This window comes from Trichosurus vulpecula, chromosome 9 (genome assembly GCF_011100635.1).
Source record: "Trichosurus vulpecula isolate mTriVul1 chromosome 9, mTriVul1.pri, whole genome shotgun sequence".
NCBI lineage: Eukaryota > Metazoa > Chordata > Mammalia > Diprotodontia > Phalangeridae > Trichosurus > Trichosurus vulpecula.
The window spans coordinates 13,802,074-13,824,296 of NC_050581.1; the positions used below are offsets into that span (position 1 = coordinate 13,802,074).

The 22,223-nt window shown below is 36.4% G+C and overlaps 1 protein-coding gene across 3 annotated transcripts in view; it reads right to left on the reverse strand.

Moving 5' to 3' along the window:
• Nucleotides 1-22,223, reverse strand: part of RAB11FIP3 (RAB11 family interacting protein 3) — a 158,468-nt gene that overhangs the window by 25,916 nt on the left and 110,329 nt on the right. For 2 of the 3 annotated variants that reach the window (XM_036738398.1, XM_036738397.1), the window contains 2 exons: nt 12,459-12,494; nt 4,359-4,452 (listed from right to left, as the gene is read on the reverse strand). In XM_036738398.1, the coding sequence (XP_036594293.1) occupies nt 4,359-4,452; nt 12,459-12,494 (130 nt within the window). Of the gene's footprint in view, nt 1-4,358; nt 4,453-12,458; nt 12,495-17,453; nt 17,589-22,223 lie in introns of all 3 variants that reach the window. The other variant, XM_036738395.1, reaches the window with a different exon arrangement.

Sequence of the window (22,223 nt, forward strand, 5' to 3'; positions counted from 1 at the left end):
GTGGGTTCTTTCTGTCTTCTACTTTCTTTAAGGATATGACCAGTATTGGGATCATTGGTTCAAAGGGTACAAAAAACAGTCCAGCAACTTTTTTTTTTTTTGCAAAATTCCAAATTGTTTTCCAAAATGGTTGGACCTTGTCACAGTTCTATCAATAGTATACTAGTGTGCCTATCTTCTCAAACCCATTAGTTACTATTTTTGACTTCTGTCATCTTTCTAATTTAATGGGGATGAAATATAATTTCAGAGTTGTTTTAAATTGCATTTGTGATAGAGGATAACTTCTTAAACCAAACAATAGAGGTAATTATAAGTGATAAAATGGATAATCTTGATTACATGAAATTGAAAAGCTTTTGCACAAATAAAATTAATGCTAAGAAGGGGAGTGGCTGCCTGGGAAATAAAAATCTTCATATCAAATATCAACTGATAAGGGTTCTCTATCTAATACATATAGACAAATAAAAAGATATATATATGCATATATATGAGATCAAAAACTATTCTCCAATAGTTAAATGATCAAATGAAATTTTAAATAGTTCTCAAAAGAATTGTAAATTAATAACCATATGAATGAATGTTACAAATCACTAGCAATCAAAGAAATGCAAATCAAAAGAACCCTCAGGCTTCATCTCACACCCAGGAAATTGCCAGAATTCACAAATGAAAGGAATAGTCAGCGTTGGAGTGGTTGTAGAAAGACAGACACACCTATACGTTGCTGGTGGGGATGTGAATTGGTACAACCATTCTGGAAAGCAATTCAGAATTATGCAGAGAAAGTGATGAAAATGTTCATGTATTTTGACCCAGAGATCCCACTGCTAAGCATATACCCCAAGTAGGTAATTAACCAAAAAAAAAAGGGCCCCACACATACCAAAATATTTATAGCAGCATTTTTATATAGCAAAAAACTGGAAACATAGGTCTATTGAGGAATGGCTGAACAAACTGTGTTATGTGAAAGTAATGGAAGATTACTATGCTATAAGAATTGAGAGAAAGTGATGAATAACAGAGCTTAGAAATATCTACATGAACTCATGCAAAGTGAAGCAGAGCAAGGAAAATAATACACAATGACTACGACAATGTAAATAGAAAGAACAACGATAAAAGAATCAAAGCTGGAGCAGCTAGATGGTACAGTTAGTACAGCACCAGCCTGGAGTCAAGAGGCCCTGAGTTCAAATCCGGCCTCAGATATTGACACACTTACTAGCTGCGTCACCTTGGGCAAGTCACTTAACCCCAATTGCCCTGCCTTCCTCACTCCAAAAAAAAAACCAACCAAAAAACCAGGTGAGTGGGGATTGTTTCATTCATCGTATTTTTATCTAGCAGGTGAATAATAAATGCTTGCTGATGGAGGTTAGCCCTATTAAATTTCATTTTGTTAGTTTTGATTCACTATTCCAAGGTGACAAAATATTTTTGAAGACCAAGCCTGTTACATAATATATCAGCGATATTCTTAATCCTGTCAAAGTTTCAGACGATTGGAAATGTTATCTATAAATTTGATTAGCTCCTTCTCTCTTCCTTCTAAAATGTTAAACAGAACAAGGCTAAGGAAAGAGCTCCGCTTCAATTCTATAATCATCCTTCAAAAACAAATACATTTCTTTTCCACACAACGGCCATAATTTCCCTCACATTGCACTACTAAAAAATGAGACAGCAATGATGAAGAGGAATTTCATTAGCCATTTGTAAAGGCAGTCAGTGAATGGGAAGATCTTCCCCGCCCATTTGAGTGGGCTTCAGGGGTGGGGCTCTCAGGGTCCTGGGGGGGAGTGGCTACAACTGGAGCCAATGGAAGCCTGTGGTGGGAGGAGCTTGCTGAGCAGTTGGAGCAGAGCTAAGAGGCAGTTAGTTGGTGAGGCAGTTGGACGGAGCAGTTAAGAGCTGAAGGAGAGAGGAAGCAGTCAGCTAGCTGGAACACAGCTTGGACATTTTGGCAGAAGCAGCAAAAGCAGCGGCAGGCGCTACAAAAAGGCAGGACTGACCCCTGTGGAGACTGGAGAGTGCTGAGCAGGGGCTTGAGGCCACTGAGGGGTCTTCTTGCTGGAGGGCCTTGGCATTGGGGGGGAAGCACCAGTGTGGCTTGGCTTGCTGCCATAATGTTTTTCTGTGGCCTCCTGGGCACTATTGTGAGATGGGCATACTGGTCTTGGAAGGTTCTTGCCAGGATGTCGAACTGAGGACACTGGTCTGTGGGTCTACTACTTTTGAGTTTCAATAAATGCTTTAACTCCTCTGCCTTCTACTTAGAGAATTCCTTATATCCTGAGATTCTGGACCATTCAGGCATATTCATGGTTATCTTTGAAGTCATGAATTCTGCCTTACTGATACACCATTATAAGTTACTTGATTTAAAATAAGGTTGTATAAATAGGAATAGAAAAAAAAATCCACTTAAGGTTTGTGAAATACAGAAAATGTTGGAGTAATATCATTTTATCTAAGCTTAATTTTTAAAAACATAATATGCAAAATCAGAACTATATGCTGATACTCTATAGTGTTAAAAATTAAAAAAAGTACTAAACCACATATTAATAACTACCTTTAAAGACAGCACTGTATTGTAGGAGACAGCAGTGTGGTGGTGTAAAGGAAACTAAACAGGGAATGAGGAGCCCTGGTTCTAGCACTGGCTCTGTTGTTAACCAGCTGTACAATCTTGAGCAAGTCACTTCATGACTTTGAATTTCACTTTATTAAAAAATTAAAGGTCTGGACTAGATGAGAAGTGTCCAACTCAAAGAGAAGTAATCTCCTCAGCCTGAGCATAATACCTGTGGACTAAATGAACTTGGGAATACTTTCCAGCTCTAACAAAGCCAATGTTCCTTCCATTGTATCATGCTTCCTTTTAATAGTTATGGTCAGTATACTTAAAAATGGACATTTTGAGGGGAGGCATAGATAGTTTTGGAGAAGAAGACACTAGTGGAAGGCACATTTGATTGAAGCAGAGGAGTAGCAAGCTCTAAGCAAAGAGAAAACAACTAGAAGGTACTGGGATCCTGGGAGATGGTGGTGGTTGGTGTGTGTGTGTGTGTGTGTGTGTACAGGTGTGTGCACATGCAAGGGTGTTGAGTGATACCAAAGATAAACCACCTACTTCAAGCTTTAGTTTGCTTAGGGTTTCAAACCAAACAGTGAACATGACAAAAATAGCTCACATTTATATATAGTAATTTAAGGCTGGCAAAGTACATTACACATACTATCTCAATGGATCTTCACAACAACCCTGTGAGATAGATGCTATTAGTATTCTCATTTTACACATAAAGAAAGCAAGGCTCAGAGATGCTAGGTGATTTGCCCAGCTAATAATTAGGTAGGACTTGAATCATCTGGAAAAGCTCTCCATTTTCCCCTCCTTTTGTCTCAGAGACCAAGGACTCCATGGTGGGGAGAAGGTCTCTTAGCCTGAAGTCTCCTGATAAAGAGTCAATCTGCTTGTAGTATTAGACATTCAGAGCTAGAAAAGATCTCATAACATCTAGTCCAACCCTAAAGAAATTCAATGACTTGTCCAAGGTCACATCGACAGTGAGTGACACTGTAACTCAGCCTCACTTCCTGGAGTCAAGCCCTCTCTAGGCTCTACCTCTCCATAGATGCCTCGCCTTCAGGCTGCCCCAATCTGCTCCCTCCTCCTGCCACTGAGCTCCCCCTTGCTCCTACCACAGAAGAGCTGGGTGCTTGATGAAAAAGACAAGAACTCCACAAGGCTTTGAAGGAAGATATTCAAGCCGAGTCATGCACAGCAAGCACAGAAACAGCATGCCCAAAGATAATTTGGGTTGTGAGTGCACCATTTGAAGCATCATCCCCTATTTGTTCAGTCGCATCCCACTCTTCATGACCAAGTCTGTGGGGTTTTTTCTTGGCCAAGATACTGGAGTGGTTTGCTCTTTCCTTCTCTGGTATGTTCCCATTTTACAGATGACGAACTGAAGCAAATAGAGGTTAAATGATTTGCCCAGTCACACAGCTAGGAAGGTCTGAGGTTCTATTTGAATTCAGGTCTTCATGACTCTAGCCACCTAGCTGCTCCTATCATTCCCTATACCTCCTTATACTTTCTTGCTATTCAGTAAATACCTGTCTGTAAGGACTAAATGCACAGAAGGAGACAGATAAACTGAGAATAAAGTCTCAGTGCTTCACTACAATTAAGTATTTAAGCCTTCAATTATGAGATAGTAGAACATGCTTGTTACAAAAGGCAATTTACATGAACATATATTTCAAGTTTTACTCCAGATTTCTCTCAGGTGCTGGTCTTCTGATGAAAACAAATGTCCAGGTAGAGTAATTACCTTGTCGGCAATGTCCTCATCTGTACAGTCCATAAGATCCTGAGAAGTTTCCTCCATAGCCTCTACAGTCAGGTTCCCAGTTTGATGGAGATGTCTATAAGGAGAAAAAAACAAAACAAACCAAAGAAAATACTTGTTCATTAGAAAGATGGAAAATGTAGAACCTAGTTTAGTAAAAAGTTTCTTAAGCATTAGAATTTCCTAATTATTATGAGTAAATAGAGGAGAAGTCAGGTAGGGGTTAATTTCCAGAATTTATACAGTTTATCCAGAGATGGAACATTTCCTTAGTGCTAAACTCTTTTTGTATGAAAGAGAAAATGAACTTTCTCACTAACATATCATTTTCTACAACCTTTCCAACAACCTTTGGAATATCAAGTTCTTATTCCTCCAACTTGTTCTATCAGGTTGGTGGGATAAAAGAACTTTGTGCTCAGGTGTAATAAAAAATAACATGCATCTTCTGTTATGAAATATTCTCCTCTTACTTCTCGGACTAGTAAAATATTAATTTAATCTAATGGCACTTTGTACACAACCTTATCATTTAAATTTATCCTTAACATATTTGTCAAGTTGCCTATTTGATAAGTGATATTTATGCCTCAGTAGGGATGCCAGAGGGAGGTTACCAACTCTAAAAAGTCCTACTTGCACGAAGAAATGACCATGTAACGTAAGAGCCAGTGTCATAGATGGGGAAAGCACTGGAATCCCAACTCTGTTACTACTCTACGTAACTTCCAGCAGATCATTTCCTCAGGGGCCACAGTTAGGTCATATATCACACATCCTTAGAAATATGGGGAATGAGTGACTACTCCATCTTAGAACATGCAATAGAAAAGAAGAAAGCGGGTATTGTTTGCCATGCATCCTAGATTTGGGGAGAGCAGTTTTCAAAAGGTCCCAAAGTCTATAGAAATTATGAAGACAAAGATAAACAATTCTGATGAGGTTTAATTTAGAGTTCAGCAAGCTGTCTCTTTCCTTCCACAGAGGAGTTTTTACTCCACCACAACAGGAAAGTTTCACTATTTTTCACTGTCTTGGAAGAGACACTTGGGGAAGAGCCTGGTCATGGAAGTTTTCTGTCATGAAGGGAAATGTTTGGCTGTGGGATTTTTAATTTTGAGGAGCTAAACCAAACAGGTAGATGTTTTAGTATATAAGGCAAAGCTAACTCAGTTTCAGTATGAGGTTGTTATTTAAAAAAAATTCTGATTAAGAAGTAATGTGGTACAATAAAAAGAACACTTAGATTCAGAGAAGCTAGATTCAAAGCCTGTCTCTGATATTTACTACGTGACTTTGCTGTTACTCACACATAACCTTCAATCTCACTTCCCATCTCCATGTTTTTGTGCCAGCTGTCCTCCATTAGAAAGCAAAGCTCTTAGAATACACAGATTGTGTCTTACATTTCTATTTTAATTTATTATTTTTTTTGGACACAGACATTTCCTAACACCCTCCAAAATCTCCTTAAAGTATATTCCCCCAAAATAATTAAGGAAAATATTCATAGAAAGGAAAGATATGTGCCTATAACTTTGATAACATGGAACCACCACTCTTACATTTGACCCAAGTTTTATGGCTTCTCAAAGATATCTTTTTTCTTTGTTGTAGTAATCGATATTGTTCTTTTGTCTCTTCCTTTTTTTCACTCTGCATCACTTCACTCAAGACTTGAATGAATGCTACATATGCATCATTCCTTAAATTGCTATAGTATTCTACCACATTCATATGTTCAGCCAGTTCCCAATCACTGGACATAGATTCTGTTACTAACAACAAGAAATGTATAAAAGTGTTCACAGCAGGATCTGTGAACAGAAGAACCTACAAAATCAACCCTAGAAAACAGCTGAACGGACTTACATTTTTTTCAATTTTATTTTAAACTCAAGGGTCAGAACACAAATACAGAATAGAGAAAAGGAACAAAACATATCATAAACTTAAATATTGAAACTTAAATACAAAGTAAGAAAGAAAAAAAAGCACGTTGTGTGCATAGCAGAATGTGAGAGGATTCAAAATATTCAACAATAGATTTTCATTTCAAGAAAGCCTATATGATAAACAATACACCTTGTGTTGGGAATTGTCCATCTTTTCTTTGCTTCCTTGTGTTTTCTTTTGTTCTCTGCTGTGCACTTTTTAACTTTGTTCTTTTTTCCCCTCCTCCACCCTGCCCCTGAAGGCTATAATAAAGTTTAGATATGTTTTTCTACAGCTGTATACGTACACACACACACATACATACATACACATACATACACAGACATATGCTTTCCCAACATACTCTACTCCTGATCTTTGTTTTTATATTTGTGCATATCTCTTGTTTCCTATCCCTCCTGATTCCTCTACTTTACTTCAGCCGACTACCTCGCTCTTCTATTACATGCCTATTCCCCTCCGAGGATCCCTCCCCTATCCTCCCATTCCTATAAATCTAAACACCCTTCTATACCCCCCCCTTTACCTATTCCCTCATTCTCCCCTCTAAAAATCCCTCCCTTGTCCTCTCCCCTGTCACTATACTCCTACCATTTTATTTCTTCTGAATTTAGAAGACTTTTGTACTCTTCTAAATATATATGTATTGTTCCCTCAAACTCATACCCGATGAAAATAGGTTACCAAAACTACCAGCCCTTCTTCCCCATCTAAATCTTCTGTATCCTTTCTTCTTCTTGCACCTCTTTTGTATAAAATAGTTACTCTTTTTAGCTGTTTCTAAATGGTTTTGCTTTCAAATTCATATCACAGTCAGGTTTACCCTCCTCTTTTTTATGAGCTTGCCATTTATTAATAAGAATGTCAGACACAAGTTTTACATTTTACATTATAAAAAAGCTAAAAAAAAACAGTCTGTCCTTATCAATCCTTTATAATCAGTCTTTGGTATGCACCTTATGTTTTTCTTGGTTCTTGTATGTTGAATCTTCTATTAAGTTCAGGATTTTTTTTTTTTAGCAAAGTCTTTAAAGTCTGAGAGTTTATCAAATGTCCATTTTTTTCATTCAAGATAATACTTAAATTTGCAGGGTATGATATTTCCAGCCAGAGCCCCAGGTCTTTTGCTCTTCGATATATGAAGGACCTGTGGTCCTTTAATGTCTCTGCTGCTAAGTCTTGTGTAATTCTAATTGTGGCACCATCATATTTAAACTGTTTTAATCTAGATGCTTTTAATATTTTATCCTTGAGCTGGGGGTTTCAGAATTTGATTGTGATATTCCTATGAGTTTTCCTCATAGGATCTCTTTTAAGTGGTATTCAATGGATTTTTTTTTCTGTTTCTACTTCCCTGCCTTGTTCTAATGCTTCAGGACAATTTAAAAAATTATTTCTTGTATTATTGTATCAAAATCCTTTTTTTGATCATAACTTTCAGTTAGTCTGACTGTTTTATTTTCTCTTTTTGATCTATTCTCCAAATCTGTTGTTTCTCTTATGTTTCACTTTCTCTTCTATTTTTTCATTATTCATGTTTTGTTTGATTATTTCTTGATATCTTATAATTTCAATGGCTTCACTTTGCCCAATTCTAATTTTCAAGGTGTCATTTTCCTCCTTGAGATTCTGGATCTCCTTTTCTAACTGGTTGACCTTCCTTTCATAACCTTCTTGTTTTTATTGAATTAATTATTTTTTTTTTTAGTTTTTCCTCCATCTCTGTCATTTGATTTTTAAAGTCCTTTTTAAGATCTTCTATAAATTCTTTTTGGGCAGGTGACCATTTGACGTTACTCTTTGGGGGTTTCCTTACTTCAATATCCTCCTTCAATATGAACCCCAGTCATCTCTATGCCCATAATAGTTTCTATGGTTGGATTCTTTCTCCTTTGCCTGTGCATTTTTTTTGTGTGTTAATAACTTGATTTTTGTAATCACCTCTAGCCCTGGGGTATGGGAAATGGTGCCTCTTGCCCCAGATCTTCAGCTCTCCCCTTTACCCTGAAACCAAAGCCAAAAGTCCAACCTCCTGTAAGGGCCCACAGCCAGGGGCTTTCTGCCCCACTGCTTATGCACTCACCGGGTGTGTGCTGGTTCGTTCTCACCCCACTGCTCTTTGGAGCACAGGTGGGTCTGGCGTTCCTCTCCAGCAGAGGTTCCCTCAATCTTCCTGGGCTCAAAGGCCCGACTCCCCTCACTGTCCTGGGGTGAGAAGTTCCTGTGGCTGGGGCTGAGGCAGCCTCTCAAACCAACTAACCCCAGAGGTTGCCACTAGCTATTTAAGCAGCTTGCCACTAGTTAAAACAGAACTAGCCTGAAGGTGTTTACTCCTTGCAGGGACCAAACCTCATCCTGGGATTTTTCTTCGGATCTTCTCAAATTGTCCCAGGAAGATTCTGGTCATGCCCCTATGCTTCTTTGTCTCTACCCATACTTCGTTCACTCTAAGGTGCTATTTTAACTCTTGTAGGAGAAAATCTTGAGAACTTAGAATTTTCTGACCTACTCTGCCATCTTTCTAGAATTCCCTCCTTACCTTTCTTTTCAATTCCACTTAGCACGATGGTGGATGAGGAGAATGGATTACCAGTGAAAACTTGCTAAAGTAATAAAGGCCCCACTTTCTTGGGTTGTTTTGAGAGACTCCCATTTGCCTGAAATACGTCAAGTATCTAAAAATGTTACTATATTTCTTAAATAGGACATAGTATGACTACTTAAAAGAGCTGCAAATATTATTTGCTCTGGTAATTTGTATAGCCCACTGATTTTCTAAATTTGATTTTTCATAAAGATCCCAAATAAAAAAGCCAGAAAAAAATTTTATATGCACCTAGCTAGAAGAGAAAATTAACTTAGTTTTGCCATTTTTTTTCTTAAAAGCTACATCATTAATCTGATCCTTAAAAGTTAGCTTTAAGTTATTATTTTCATGTGGACTCTAAGCTGCTTTTAAAAAAAGAATAATAATCATCCCAATCAACAAGAACTATGATGAATGATCATAATAATTCTGGCCCACAAAAAGTAAACGCATGTCACAGAATATCCAGCCTCTAAAAGAAAGCTGATATACAGAGAGCCAAAGGTTTAAGACCAGGAGGTCTTAAATAGAATGTTTCTTATAGCAGGCACTCTATCTTTTGAAAGAGTCATTATATAGCAACAATTCAGCCTGCTGGCTAAGGGTTAAATGTTTACTGAACTGATGTGGGTTAAAGGTCCGGGGTTTGCATTTTAGTTCCAATGCTTACTAGCTTGTTAACTTGGGCAAGTCACTTCCCCAGAGTAAGTCTTAGTTTCCTTATTCAAAAACAAAGTTGGCCTATGTGATCTCTAAGGGTCCTTCCAATTCTAAAGCTTAACATTACCATAAGTCACGCTACAACCATGTTAATTTTTGAGAAGTTTCCTTGTGAAAGGGAGTCAACCTCAACTATTACCTCATCCAATTTAAAGTCACCAACAACATGTCTGTCCTGATACCTTACTTGACTGAATCATAGGTATCAATGCAAAAAAGTCCTTGATCAATTCAAATATCCTTAAAAGTCACTGGATAAACTAGAATGATGTTGCACAGAAGTGTATTTCTATTTGTTGAGCATTCTCTTGGAAGTCTGAACCCAAGGGATTCAAGTGTCTAGTAGCTTAGTGGTAGAAACCTCTGACCAAGCACAAGAAGGAATCTGTTAGCAAGATGGAGGAAGAAACATCTTATCCTTGTTCTCCTCCCCCTCCCTTGACCAGGGGACTAGCATGTGAACTTTGGAGGGTCAGGGGACTTGGGGCTTTTTCACTGTCATTCTAGCAGTTTCCCTGGGACAACAGCAGCTGATAGCAATGACAGACTGGACTCAATAAAGAAAGGCAGATTCAAGGCTCTTGAAGGACCCCACGTAAAAATGGTACTCTATAGCTAAGGGGAACACCTTGAGGATGCCAGCGAAAGAACTTCTAGGATCTGAGTTACCCCTTTGCTCTTTGCCACATGTGCTCTCTAGTTTAAATTCACTTTATCCTGGACCCTATATATACTAGTGAGAGAGTGGGTCACAGACTTGGCGGAGGATGAGGGGTTTAGACCAAGAGTTCATACCATACTACCTTGGCAAAACATCCTTTTCTAAAAATGAATTAATTATGCTTGACTGATATTAAGTAATAATGGAGGAAAGCACACTGTCTGGGGCTTCTATGCTATAGCTTTAGAAAAATAATGCCCCCCAACCCCACAGAGCTGCCTCTAGACTCTGAGGGGAAAGATGGGACCTGACCTACCAGGATGAGTACAGATTAGGAACGTATGTCCATAGCTACTCTTGAATTGGTTTTTTTTTTTCTTTAGGATTTACTTGGATAAAGGTGTTTATCAAGTTTACAAAAACTTGGTGGTTTTTTTTTTAAACCAATTTGTGTTTGGTCCCTAGGGACCAGAGGAACAAAGGAAAAAGAAGCTTAAATTTATAGTTGTTATACCGAAAATTACATCAAACAATTTTTCTTTTGAAAAAGTTAATATTACTGAAGTAAAAATATACCTCTGGTCTTTGATGCATGATATATGGTCTTTTATTCACTGAATTTATCTATTTCTATTTCTATTTATTTATCTATTATTTTATTTATTATTTATTTCTTCTTCATCTACAACTAGGAGGCAGTGTGGTACACTGGAAAGAATGTTGAACTTGGACCACAGGACCTGACTGAATTCCAGCTCCATCATGTACTAAGGGTTAGTTTCTGCATAGATTAATCAATCTATGGATCATCTAAGCCCTGGTTATTTCTCCTTTCTGCTAACCATATTTTTACTTGTTCACTAACATTTTTTCCACAGGGTAGGTAGAGGATAAAACTTAAATGACTATCACCTCTTTTCAATTTTACTATTTGTGGACAATTCAGGTAAAAAGGAGTGATTGGTAGGGAGTAATAGGGAAATAAAAGAAATTGAAGATATGGCCAAAATATGGTTTTCAGATAATCTTCAAATATCAGTTCTTTCTACTATTCTTGTCTCTTATGTCCACAGATAACTGAAAGTTTCCTTCACTTCAAAAATCCTTTTTAAAAGTAAGAATTTAGGTGTTTAGTGTCATTCCATTAACTGATTTAAATAAAACAAATGGTTTGATATCTTATGAATAATCAACTCTAAACCAACTATCTGTCTTAGGGAACACTGAGGGAATGCTGACATCTAAATGAAATTACTCTCAAAATGAAAATCTACTGATTATTTGCCTCTATGTTAGTGATAACTAAGCTTAACTCCAGGGTATCTCCAGTTATTAGAGAGGTGCTGCCTAATCTTAAAAAAACTTAATGATATTAATTTTCAAATTAAAATATGATATATAGCCCCAATTAAACAATGATAGAGTACCATAATTTTAAAAAATCAGTTGTCCCTGCTGTACACTTATGGTAAGGAGAAATCTATGTAAATCTTATTGCTCTTTATGAAGTAAAATTAAATCAAACATAATAGATCATGGCAGATGGTCAAAGTAAAAAAGAAACACCACAAAACCACATTCTAAACTGGCTAAGTCTTTTTACTGAGGTTTTTTACAGGACCCAAGAAAAAAACTTGGGGGTAAGACAGAGATAGCCCTTGCGGCATTGAAGAAAGCAGTCCTGGAGAGGCAGATGATCCTGAGATTAATATGAACTAAAAATGGAATGACACATCATTCTATTATCAAGACTTCAATTCTATTTTCTATAGCTCTTAGTATACAGGTAGCAAACCTCCAGTTCCAATTCTTTAGACCATTGTGTTAAATTCTAAGGAAATTGGGAGTAAATATTTTTGCTACCACTTTACTGGAGAAAATGTTTTGCAAGTAAGTTTTCCAATGCAACCAAATCCTATAACACAAATGAGTATGCACACATAACTAGATGAATTCAAGTCTAACTTTGCAGTACTTAGAAATATCTTTTAAAAGTTTTCCCAAACGAAACTGAAATTTTTAAAGTCCTCTTCAGTTTTCTGGTGGTCAGGGGTGAGGAATGAAAATATTTCTTTAAAAGGAGAAATCATGCACTTTAAACAACAATGAGTTTTAGCATAACATTTCTTTAAAAACGGATAATAAAGTATTTGCTTACCTTGCTACCTTCTTACTGGAGAGTCGTTTATTTGGGCTGTGCAATGAACAAAAACAACAGGAAAACAGAGTCAGGAAAACTGACAGAGAAAAGCAAAAGGAAACAGGAAATTCAAACTAGAGAGATATAGGAATGGGGGTACATCCTTACCAAATGGTGTAAACACAAGCATGCATTACTCAGTTTTTCAATGACAGTATCCATGCACAGTCCTATGTTAGGCCCCCTCTTACAAATAAGCACAAAAAAGACTTTAATAAATTCCCTGAGATTTCTGTGGTTATCACAAGCATTAATGGCTGGCTTATTTTAGTTCTGAAATAGATCTTTACCCAAAATAGCAATAACGAGACCAAGTTAGGATAATTCAGTCTACTGGCTGTACTAATTCACCTGACAGAATATTCAAAAGGTGCTTAGCTTGAAGGAAAGTCTTCCAAATATTCTGGTTGTGGGAAAGCAGGTAATCAGAATGGATAACACACAGTCATAAAAACAAAAAAGTGAACCATGACTGGAGTGTTACGCCTCAAATAATTACCAATTCAGAAGAATTTTATTTTAGTGTAACTTCACCATTGTTTCTTCACAATCACTTGGGATAACTCTATGGTGGTTTTCTAATTGCTATTCATTTTTGCTACTTGGTATATAGGAAACATAGTAACATAATCTTACCATTAGAACAGTTAATCATCTACTAAAAACCATTACCCATCTACTTAAACCAAATTATTTTGTTAGACAGTGTTTTTTTTCCCTCTCTTTAAAAAGAAATAAACTGCCAACATTTTACAACTTACCTTTCCCAGAGGCTGGTGCTTCTTCCCTTCTAAACTCATCTTTTGCCATTTAACTACTAATATTCTACTGAATGCTTTAACGATGAACAATACTTACTCTAAGTCTAGTAATTTTTTGATAATTTCTTATTATTGATAGTATGTGTGAAAAGTCTGTTATCTCTAACAACTAGAAAGATGAAATCATGATTACTGATATATTAAGAAGTTAGCTCTCCTGAAATTCATTTACACGAGCAAAAAGACCCACATACAATCCCACATCATTCTTTGGCTTAATTATTTAAGACATAACTGATCTGTGTCATTTATAAAGCTCCAGGAGTAAAATTAATGCAGGGAATTTACTTATATGCCTTTTTTTTAAAAAAACTTTATATAACAACTTTTCTACCAGCCTGCCTTTCTACCCTTCTTCTGCTCATCAGCTAGACTCCCCAAATATAACATCATCAAAAATTCAAGTGTAATTTACTAACCATTACACTTCAGTAAACTGGTTGCTATCCCATTAAAAGTCTTTATTATTTGAGTCTGCAACCCCAAGTATATCACTTTTAAAATCTCAGTGAAATAAAATATATCTGGAAAATGCCAATAAGATAAAGGGGCTTTGTGCTTATTTTTTGAATTTACAATAAGTGTTAGAATAGATCCTGAATATTCTACAACAGAGCTAAACTAAATCATACTTTTTCTTCTTCACAAAATTCATTGAGATGGAATTCCAGCCTAGGACAATCATTTGTTTCATTCAAGCTTTTATTAAGCATCTACTCTATATGCAATGCACTATGTTAGGTACTAAGGAGACAGAGGTTTGTTTTTTTTTTAAGGTTCCTTTCTTCCTAGGAAATTAGGATCTAATTATTAGCAATGTCTTTAATCGTGGCTATGTGTTCACTGGCAAAATGTATTATTTCCTAAGATTTTGTTATGAGAAAATCATTAACCTATTCCCATGAATTGAAACACTGCTTTGCCTAGGGGAAGATGTGGTTGAAAAGAGTTCTAATGCAAGCTAAGTAAGATTAATTTGTAAACCAAATTATATTAAATTAACCCAATTTACTTCTTATAAAGCTATGTATTATTCTCTGTTTCTATCCTCCAGAGAGTTTATCAAAGCTCTGTGTAAATAACTGAGTATTATATACTTGTAAACAAATGTTATAATGGTGATCATCTTGAGAGAGATAAGGCTCTAGTACAGTTTTATTCCAAATGTGGTGAGAAAAATTTATACAATTTTTTTAGTTATGCATAGTATAGCATGGATTTCAACTTCAAACTCTAAAGAATGAGATGTAAATTAAGACTGCTTTCATATATACTTTCAAAGACGGCTGACATATCTAGATTAGAAATTACTAAATAGCATCTAGCATAGTGGTCTGCACACAGTAGAAACTTAATACATATGATGACTAAAACAATGGTTAATTTTGTCCTCAAGCCAACTCTTCCAACTTCTATTTTCTTGATTTTTTGGGTGCACTTCCTTTTTTCTGCTAAGTCAATTCATTACAGTCATGGCATGACTAACTAGGCCATGTTACGAGGGCACAGTGGACTTCAGGTTTCGAAGAACTCCTTATCTATAAAATGGGAATAACAGGAACACTTAATAACAACATAGGGTTCTTGTAAGAGTCAAATGAGATAAAGTATGTAACGCATTCTGCGAACCTCAAAGTATTAAATAAATGTAATATTATTTTATGAACAACACTGGAGTAAGGTTCATGTTCTCTTTTGCCTTTTATTTCTTTACTTGGTACCTATGTCCAATGGATCAGATTCCTATTCTTCATGCCTCAGGTTTTCATCAATTTCAAATCCTTTTGTCCATGCAAAACACTCACCTATCTACTACTCCTGTGGCCTATATAAGCCAGGCACACCCCAAATAATGTTACATCAATAATGCTATTAAAATATTATAGATAATTTCCACTACAACCTTCCTAACACTGATGCTGCATCTTTGGGACAACAGCCTAAACCTGGCAACAGAAGATCATAGATTTGGAGCTTGGAAGGGAACTCAGAAGTCACTTACAGCTCATTTAGAAATTAAGAAATTGAGACCTAGATTGATTAAGTTACTTGCCCAAATTCACAGAAATGAATAATTGGCAGAACCAAAATTCTAACCTAGATCCTCCAAATCTGTTATTCTTTATGCTATACTCAGTTATGGTGGCTCAGTTCTCACCTCTAGCTCCCCTCCCTTGGCCTACCAAACTGTCCTCCTACCTAGGCCTAACTCCAATTTTCCCTGCCTACCCTTTGGTATAATTGTTTCCAAAAGGAGACAGCGTTATCTGCCATGGTCCCTGAATGTACTCATTAAAATCCCAGTTCTACCCACTTAGGTCAGCTATGGAATTAACCATTTTTGGTAATGCTATATTACCCATTATCATTTTTTCCGATCTACGCAATGAATGACATTAGGTAGGATATACAAAGAGAAATGTGGTGAACAAATCCTAAGGCAGAAAAGGATCTTGCCTCAGGTTACACAGCAAGTACCTGCCAGAGGTGGAACTGGAATCCAGGTCTCCTGATTCCTCAGCCAGTGCTCATTATGTAACCTATTACCTCAATCCTCCCTCAGCCTCATCTGTTTCTCTCCCCACAACAGAACTACTATTTCTACAAATGACTGGTAAAAATACCAAGGTGAACTTAAATATCCATACTATTACCACCCCTATTATCTTGTCTTCATGTCTCTTGCTGTATAAATCGTAATATCAGAGTTAAGACTTTAACTTAAAAAAAATCCTTAGACACTACAGATAAAGGCCAAGGGCTATAAATAATCAGGAGAAATTTATAGGTAGTCTATAATTAGAACTCGGACAAAGTGCTAGTGTGTGATGTGGTCTAAATTTAACTATATCAGTTTAATTGCAACTGAAGATCAACAAGTGATTTCACCTTTGCCTAACAAACACAACAACAACAACAAAAGTATATAAGATAGAAATTGGGAGTGATTTCTAAGAAAGCAAAAAAGAAAAAAAATATATATTTAAGAAAGCACTATGAATGACTTCTAACATTTTTGAAATTAGCACGAATTTACCTTCATTTAAGGCTCAGGGTACATGGATTGACCATGCCCGAAGAATATTTAGCATCATTAGCAGAAATGTTCTTGCATACAAAAATCTAAATCTAAAATATTAACTACAAACAAGTTTTTTTTAAAAGTTGAGAAGTGTCTGTAAAAGGAAAAGGTCTAGAGAAATCTAACTTGGAGGTGTTAATACTGGGGAGGTTTTGATTTGAACTAGAGTCAGGGGTCAGAAATGAGAGAAGAAAACAGATATTCATAAATGAAAGGAAAAAAAGTTGAATCTGGTACCACTGATTTGCTGCTGAAACTCAGATTTTTTCTTTTAAACATAGAAGTTAAAAAACAAAGCTGAATTTTTATGGTAACTAACTAAAGCCAAAGGCAGTCTTAGTAAAATCTATTCAAAACAAGATCTAATTTTGAGTACAGATATCTTATTTTACATAAGGATATTCCCTAGAATTTCATGTAAACCAAATTTTTGCAAATAATAATAATAATAATAATGATAGCCAGCATTTATATAGTGCATTAAGGTTTGCAAAGCAGTTAAATGAATTAGGTTTATAATTATGTTGTATGTTATTTAAATGAATCCTATATGGAAAAATAAGTCTTTTTGTAATGTGAAGCATGAAACAGTTCAAATAAATGAAATAGCTTCCTAATTTATCTACTTGGCAAGTCCAGATCTGCCTATGTTGGATTTACCTCAGTAGGACAGTCCAGTAACAATTGTTATCCCCAGTAACTGGGAAAAAAATTACTCTTAGACTGCATCATGCAAAGTATAATGAAGAAAGGATGAATTCACTAAACACAGAACCAACAACATGCAAAGGTGTTGCGTCAGGTCTAAAGGGAAGATTCCCATCACCAGTTATACTCTTCTCTTTAATTGGAAGCTCAGGAATTCAGGTGTTCATGAACAAGGAGTCACAAGGTGCATCCTAAGGTACAGTGAGGCCACCATGGTTCACATTTTGATCAATTTAACAGACTAAGATGAGAAAATGCCAAGTCGAGTAACTAAATAACAGACAATGTACATATCCTTTTCTCCAAGAAACAAAATACCATGCCACTCACTGAACCAATTACCTATTCATTTCAAGATCATTCAGGCGAGCAGAAAGATCCTCAAGGCGGTTGATTTGTTTGTGACACTGGCTACAGTAAAATTCAAACGCCTCATCAGTGAGAATGCTGTGCAGTTTGGCAGCAAGTGGGTTGGTACTAGAGAGATCAGAAGTGTCAGTTTAGGAGAAGAGCTTGGACAAGTATAGTTTTATAGCTGTGGCTTTCATAAGTTTGTGTCTGAAGACGAACAATGGAGCAAGTATACAAAACACTTGTGTGTCATATAAAAATCATGGCAAATGTTCATTTTTCTCAGTTGGAATTATATTTAGCCTATGTTTTCTTAAGCAATTACTTTTTTGGAGGGAAGAGGCAACATTATTATAGGAATGTGATATGTAACCTGGTTTAATAAGCAAAAAAGGAATTTATCAAAAGTATCTTTTGTCTAATTTTCATAAGTTGTTTAAAATAAAACATTCTGCAGTTCTCTAACTTTATTTTTAAAAGACATGAAAAGAAATAAAAAGGTAGATACTATATCCCACTTCAGTTTTGCAGTCTAGTATCTTTAATAGGCCTAGTTATTCTTCATGGTATATATTGGACAAAAAAAAGGCAGGCCAACACCTGCAGCTTCAGGATGAAGAAATAACCCTGGAGAATGATATATCAATAAATATTTATTAAGCATCTACTATGTGCCAGGCACTGTGCTAACTGATACAAAGGGATACAAACAAAGGCAAATACGGTCCCTGCCCTCAATGTAATGGGGAAATGGATGTGTATATACATGTATATAGACATATGTATATGTGTATATATATACAAACATATGCATATATATCCATATATATGTATGCCCATACATCTCTACTTCAAAAGATCCATCATTTCACCAATGCCAGTATTCCCTATGCTGATGCATAACATGACCCTCAATGCCTTTAGTAGACTTAGCAAACTACCTTCATGAATTTCTGTAGTCGAATCTTCTGGAAAGACTCTAAACTTACTTGCCTGGTCCTTGGGTAACGGGCATACACAGGCTTTCAGCTGGCCAGCTTGGTAACCTCTGCCTGAGCTAGTACACTCTGTCGGTATGGACTAAGAATCCAGAGCTACCTCCATGCCATGATGAGTCATCAGTGCAGGACTTTGGTAAAAGATTATATAACATATAGGAGCACACACATAAAATAGCAGCTGACATTTATAAAGGACTTTACAATAGATGAAACCACTTTAGAGACATTATTTCATTTGCTCCTCACAAAAATCCTGTGACATACTAAGAATACAGCCTCAGACCATACGTATAGAGCTGATGGGGATACTAGAGGCCATTGAGTTTGATCCTACCTCTCAATTAACAGATGAGGAAACTGAGGCCCAGTGGTGTTAAGTGACTTGGCCAGGGTGGGACTTCAGCCCAAGTCCTCTGACTCTAGAGTACCATTCCCATTTAACGGATGAGAAAACTGAGGCAGCGAAGTTAAATGACATAGGCAAGGTCTCACAGCTATTAAGCGGCTGGGCCAGGATTCAAACTCAGGTTTTCCAGTTCCCAATCCATCACATATATCCACTACAACACAACTGCCATATAAACACATACACATACACATGCATGTAAGGAGGGATGGATATGTGTGTGTATGGGGTAGAGGGAAATAGCTACAGTGATACAACGTATAGATAGCCGGCCTTGAAGCCACCAGGACCTAAGTTTCAATCCCTCCTGTGACACACGCTGTTGGGTGATTATGGGTAAGTCACTTATCTGCCCGGTGCCCAAGCCCCTCTCCAAGACTCCAAGTTGAACCGGAAGTTCCCTACACCAATAAAATCACAGGGCTAGATTTTTTTAAAGAGATAAATCTATAGTTTTAAACTTAGACACACTTCATATTCACAAGACAGGCAAGGTGTAGCTGGTCTGAAAAGGATCAGGATTTAGTGGACTTCAAACTCTATATAATAACTACATAAACCCACAGCTGGAAATGGCAGCTGAAGAGGCCAATGTCACCTTACGAGAAGGGCAATTATAAGGATAAGGGAACTGGTCATCCCACTGTACTGTACATTGAAGTACTGGGTCTATACCGTCATGCTCTCGAAAAGGAAAGACTTGCCCAGGGAGAGTTCCAGCTTTGTCTCTGTACCTCCAGTACCCAGCCCAGTGCCTGGCATATCATGAGCATTAGCAAATATTTTTTGAATGGTTAAAGAAACTGAGGATCTTGAGTCTCTAGCAGGGAAGGCATGGGAGACATGACAATTGTCTTTATGTATGTGAAGGACTGTCACGCGGAGGGCAAAATAAGGAAGTTTCAAGGGGGGCAGAATTAGGATCAACATCAAGAAAAACTTCCAAATAGTTCAAATGGTTAGAACTAGACAAAAGTGGAAGGGGCTGCCGAGGGAGGGGGTAAGTTTCCCCTTCAAGGGAGCTCATAAAGCAAGAACTGGACGATCACCTTTTTGTGGTAGGTTGTACAGGAGACTGTTGTTCAGGTACAGGCTAGACTAGATGACTCTGAAGTCCCCTTCAATGCTAAGATTCTGTGAACCTGGCTTCAGCATCTGCCTGTGGGTCTGCTCTACAACGATCAGCCTAGTTAAGAAGGAGGCTCATCCCTACATGACTGGCCACAGCAATTAATGAAAACTATTTGCTAAAGCACTGAAAGTTTCAATCTGCATCAAGGGAAGGAATACTCACACCACGAAAATGGATCATCTGAAGAAGTCAAGTAATACTTTACAACTAATTTTTTAATTATTTTTTTTCCAATCAATGAAAATTTGCTTTCTCCCTCTGCCCGCCCCTCCACCCCTCAGTGAGAAAGAAAAAGAAAACCTTTGTCACAAACGTGTATAATCAAGCAAAACAAATTCTTGACATTGGCCATGTACAAAAATGTCTCAATTTGTACTCTGAGTTCATTGCCTCTCTGTCAGAAGAGTTTAATCATAGAGGTGGTCTGTTTAATCATGAATCCTCTGGAATCAACTTTACAATTGTTTCAATAGTTATTGTATAAATCAATAATATCAGAGGTCTATAAGGGATAGTTTTGCCAATTTAATTATATTAAATGAAACTATGAATCATACGTTAATTGCCCATGGTTGAATTTTAATTGAATTTTCAATTTTATAGAATATGTTGATAACCATTTGTTAATGGGCAAGGAGGACTATAATAGAGTATATCTGGGCTATCTTCAAACACAACACCTTTTGGAAGCCACCAGCTTAATATAAATGATAGTTAATATTGAAATATAATTTCACATAGAAGTTATACCTAAACAGAAAAAAGGCAATATCACACAAGAGGACAGGAAGCAGAGTGAACAAACAGAGGTAGATTATCAAAATAGTAGCACAGTTTACAGGATATGCTTGAACTCTCGGTCATATGAGCCAAACGGAATTCTATAAATTGTTTTATACTCTCATAAAATGTACAGTACAAGAAAATAATATTTAAAATGCACATGCATTAAACAGGAAAGAAATGGAATCTGGACCATACTGCATTGTGTTATTTTCTCTTAAGTATGGCAGAAAAGAATAATTTCTGGTGTTCGCTGAAAGGAAATGTATTGTAGCAACACTATGATAACAGGAATATTATTTCAGCAGTAAAAAGTAAAAATATTATTTCAAGAAAGATCTCTAAACCACTACACATAACACAACACAGAAAAAAACAAGGTAACACTTATCTGTTTCAGATATTCCTAAAAAAATCCAAACTAATTAGAATTATCACAATGATAGCAATTTTTTTATCTGTACTAATTTTGCCATTCAAATTCTTAACTCGGTTTCATTTTAAAATCATTATACATAGAAACAACTTAAGTGAGCGATGAAAATACTCATCATATTCATAGGGGGAGGGGTTGTCACAAGTCCCCATTATATCACAAATATCTTCATGAAAAAGGTGAGTATTTCATATCATAAAGGCACAGAAAGTAGACTGTTAAATTCTTATACACCTCTGGTACCTTGAAAAACAAAGGCCTAGTAAAACTATGTATTAGAGCTAATTTTTCTTTCCTTCTCTTAGGGTACTGACATTCCTTCTGTTTCCAAGTATTACCTTAAAATTTCTCTTCCTGGCACTTATGAGTTAACAAGGCCAAGTGAGAAAAGCTTCATTTTTCTTACAAATAACATTATAAATGCAAAGAATTAACATTTCTTATGTACCCAAATACGACAAAAATTACATAAAAATGTGAAAAGTAACCAGAGAAAAACCTAAGAGATTTATGTATGAATTTTTCGGTTTATGTCCCTAATCATTCTAAGACTCAAGGGTTTTGTACTGGACTCTATCGAAACAACTATATAGTCAATAATAGAGAAACAAAACCTATGACATTTATGGCCTGAACTAATGATCTATCCCATGACATTGTCCTACACTTATTTTTGTTTAACATGATCATGACTTGATATATCCAATTTAAAATACTTAAAGGTTTTTCTCTTTAAAACACATGAAATCTTGTTCTTAGTTAAAATATCTAAACATTGGGGGGAAATGGCTTTACTAGCTACTGTGTGACTTCTAGGTTAAAATTCCTTAATTAAGCCTGGTATTCTACTACTGTGCAGTTTCTCTTCTCAGGTCATAAAACCTAGAAAAAAGCTTTTATAAAACTGAGAAAAGGTGAATGGCAATAAAGCAATTGTCAAGTTCCTGCCACTTCTAACAAGTTGAAGGAGGAGCTTCCTGACTCATGATCCCAAGTCCTCCCA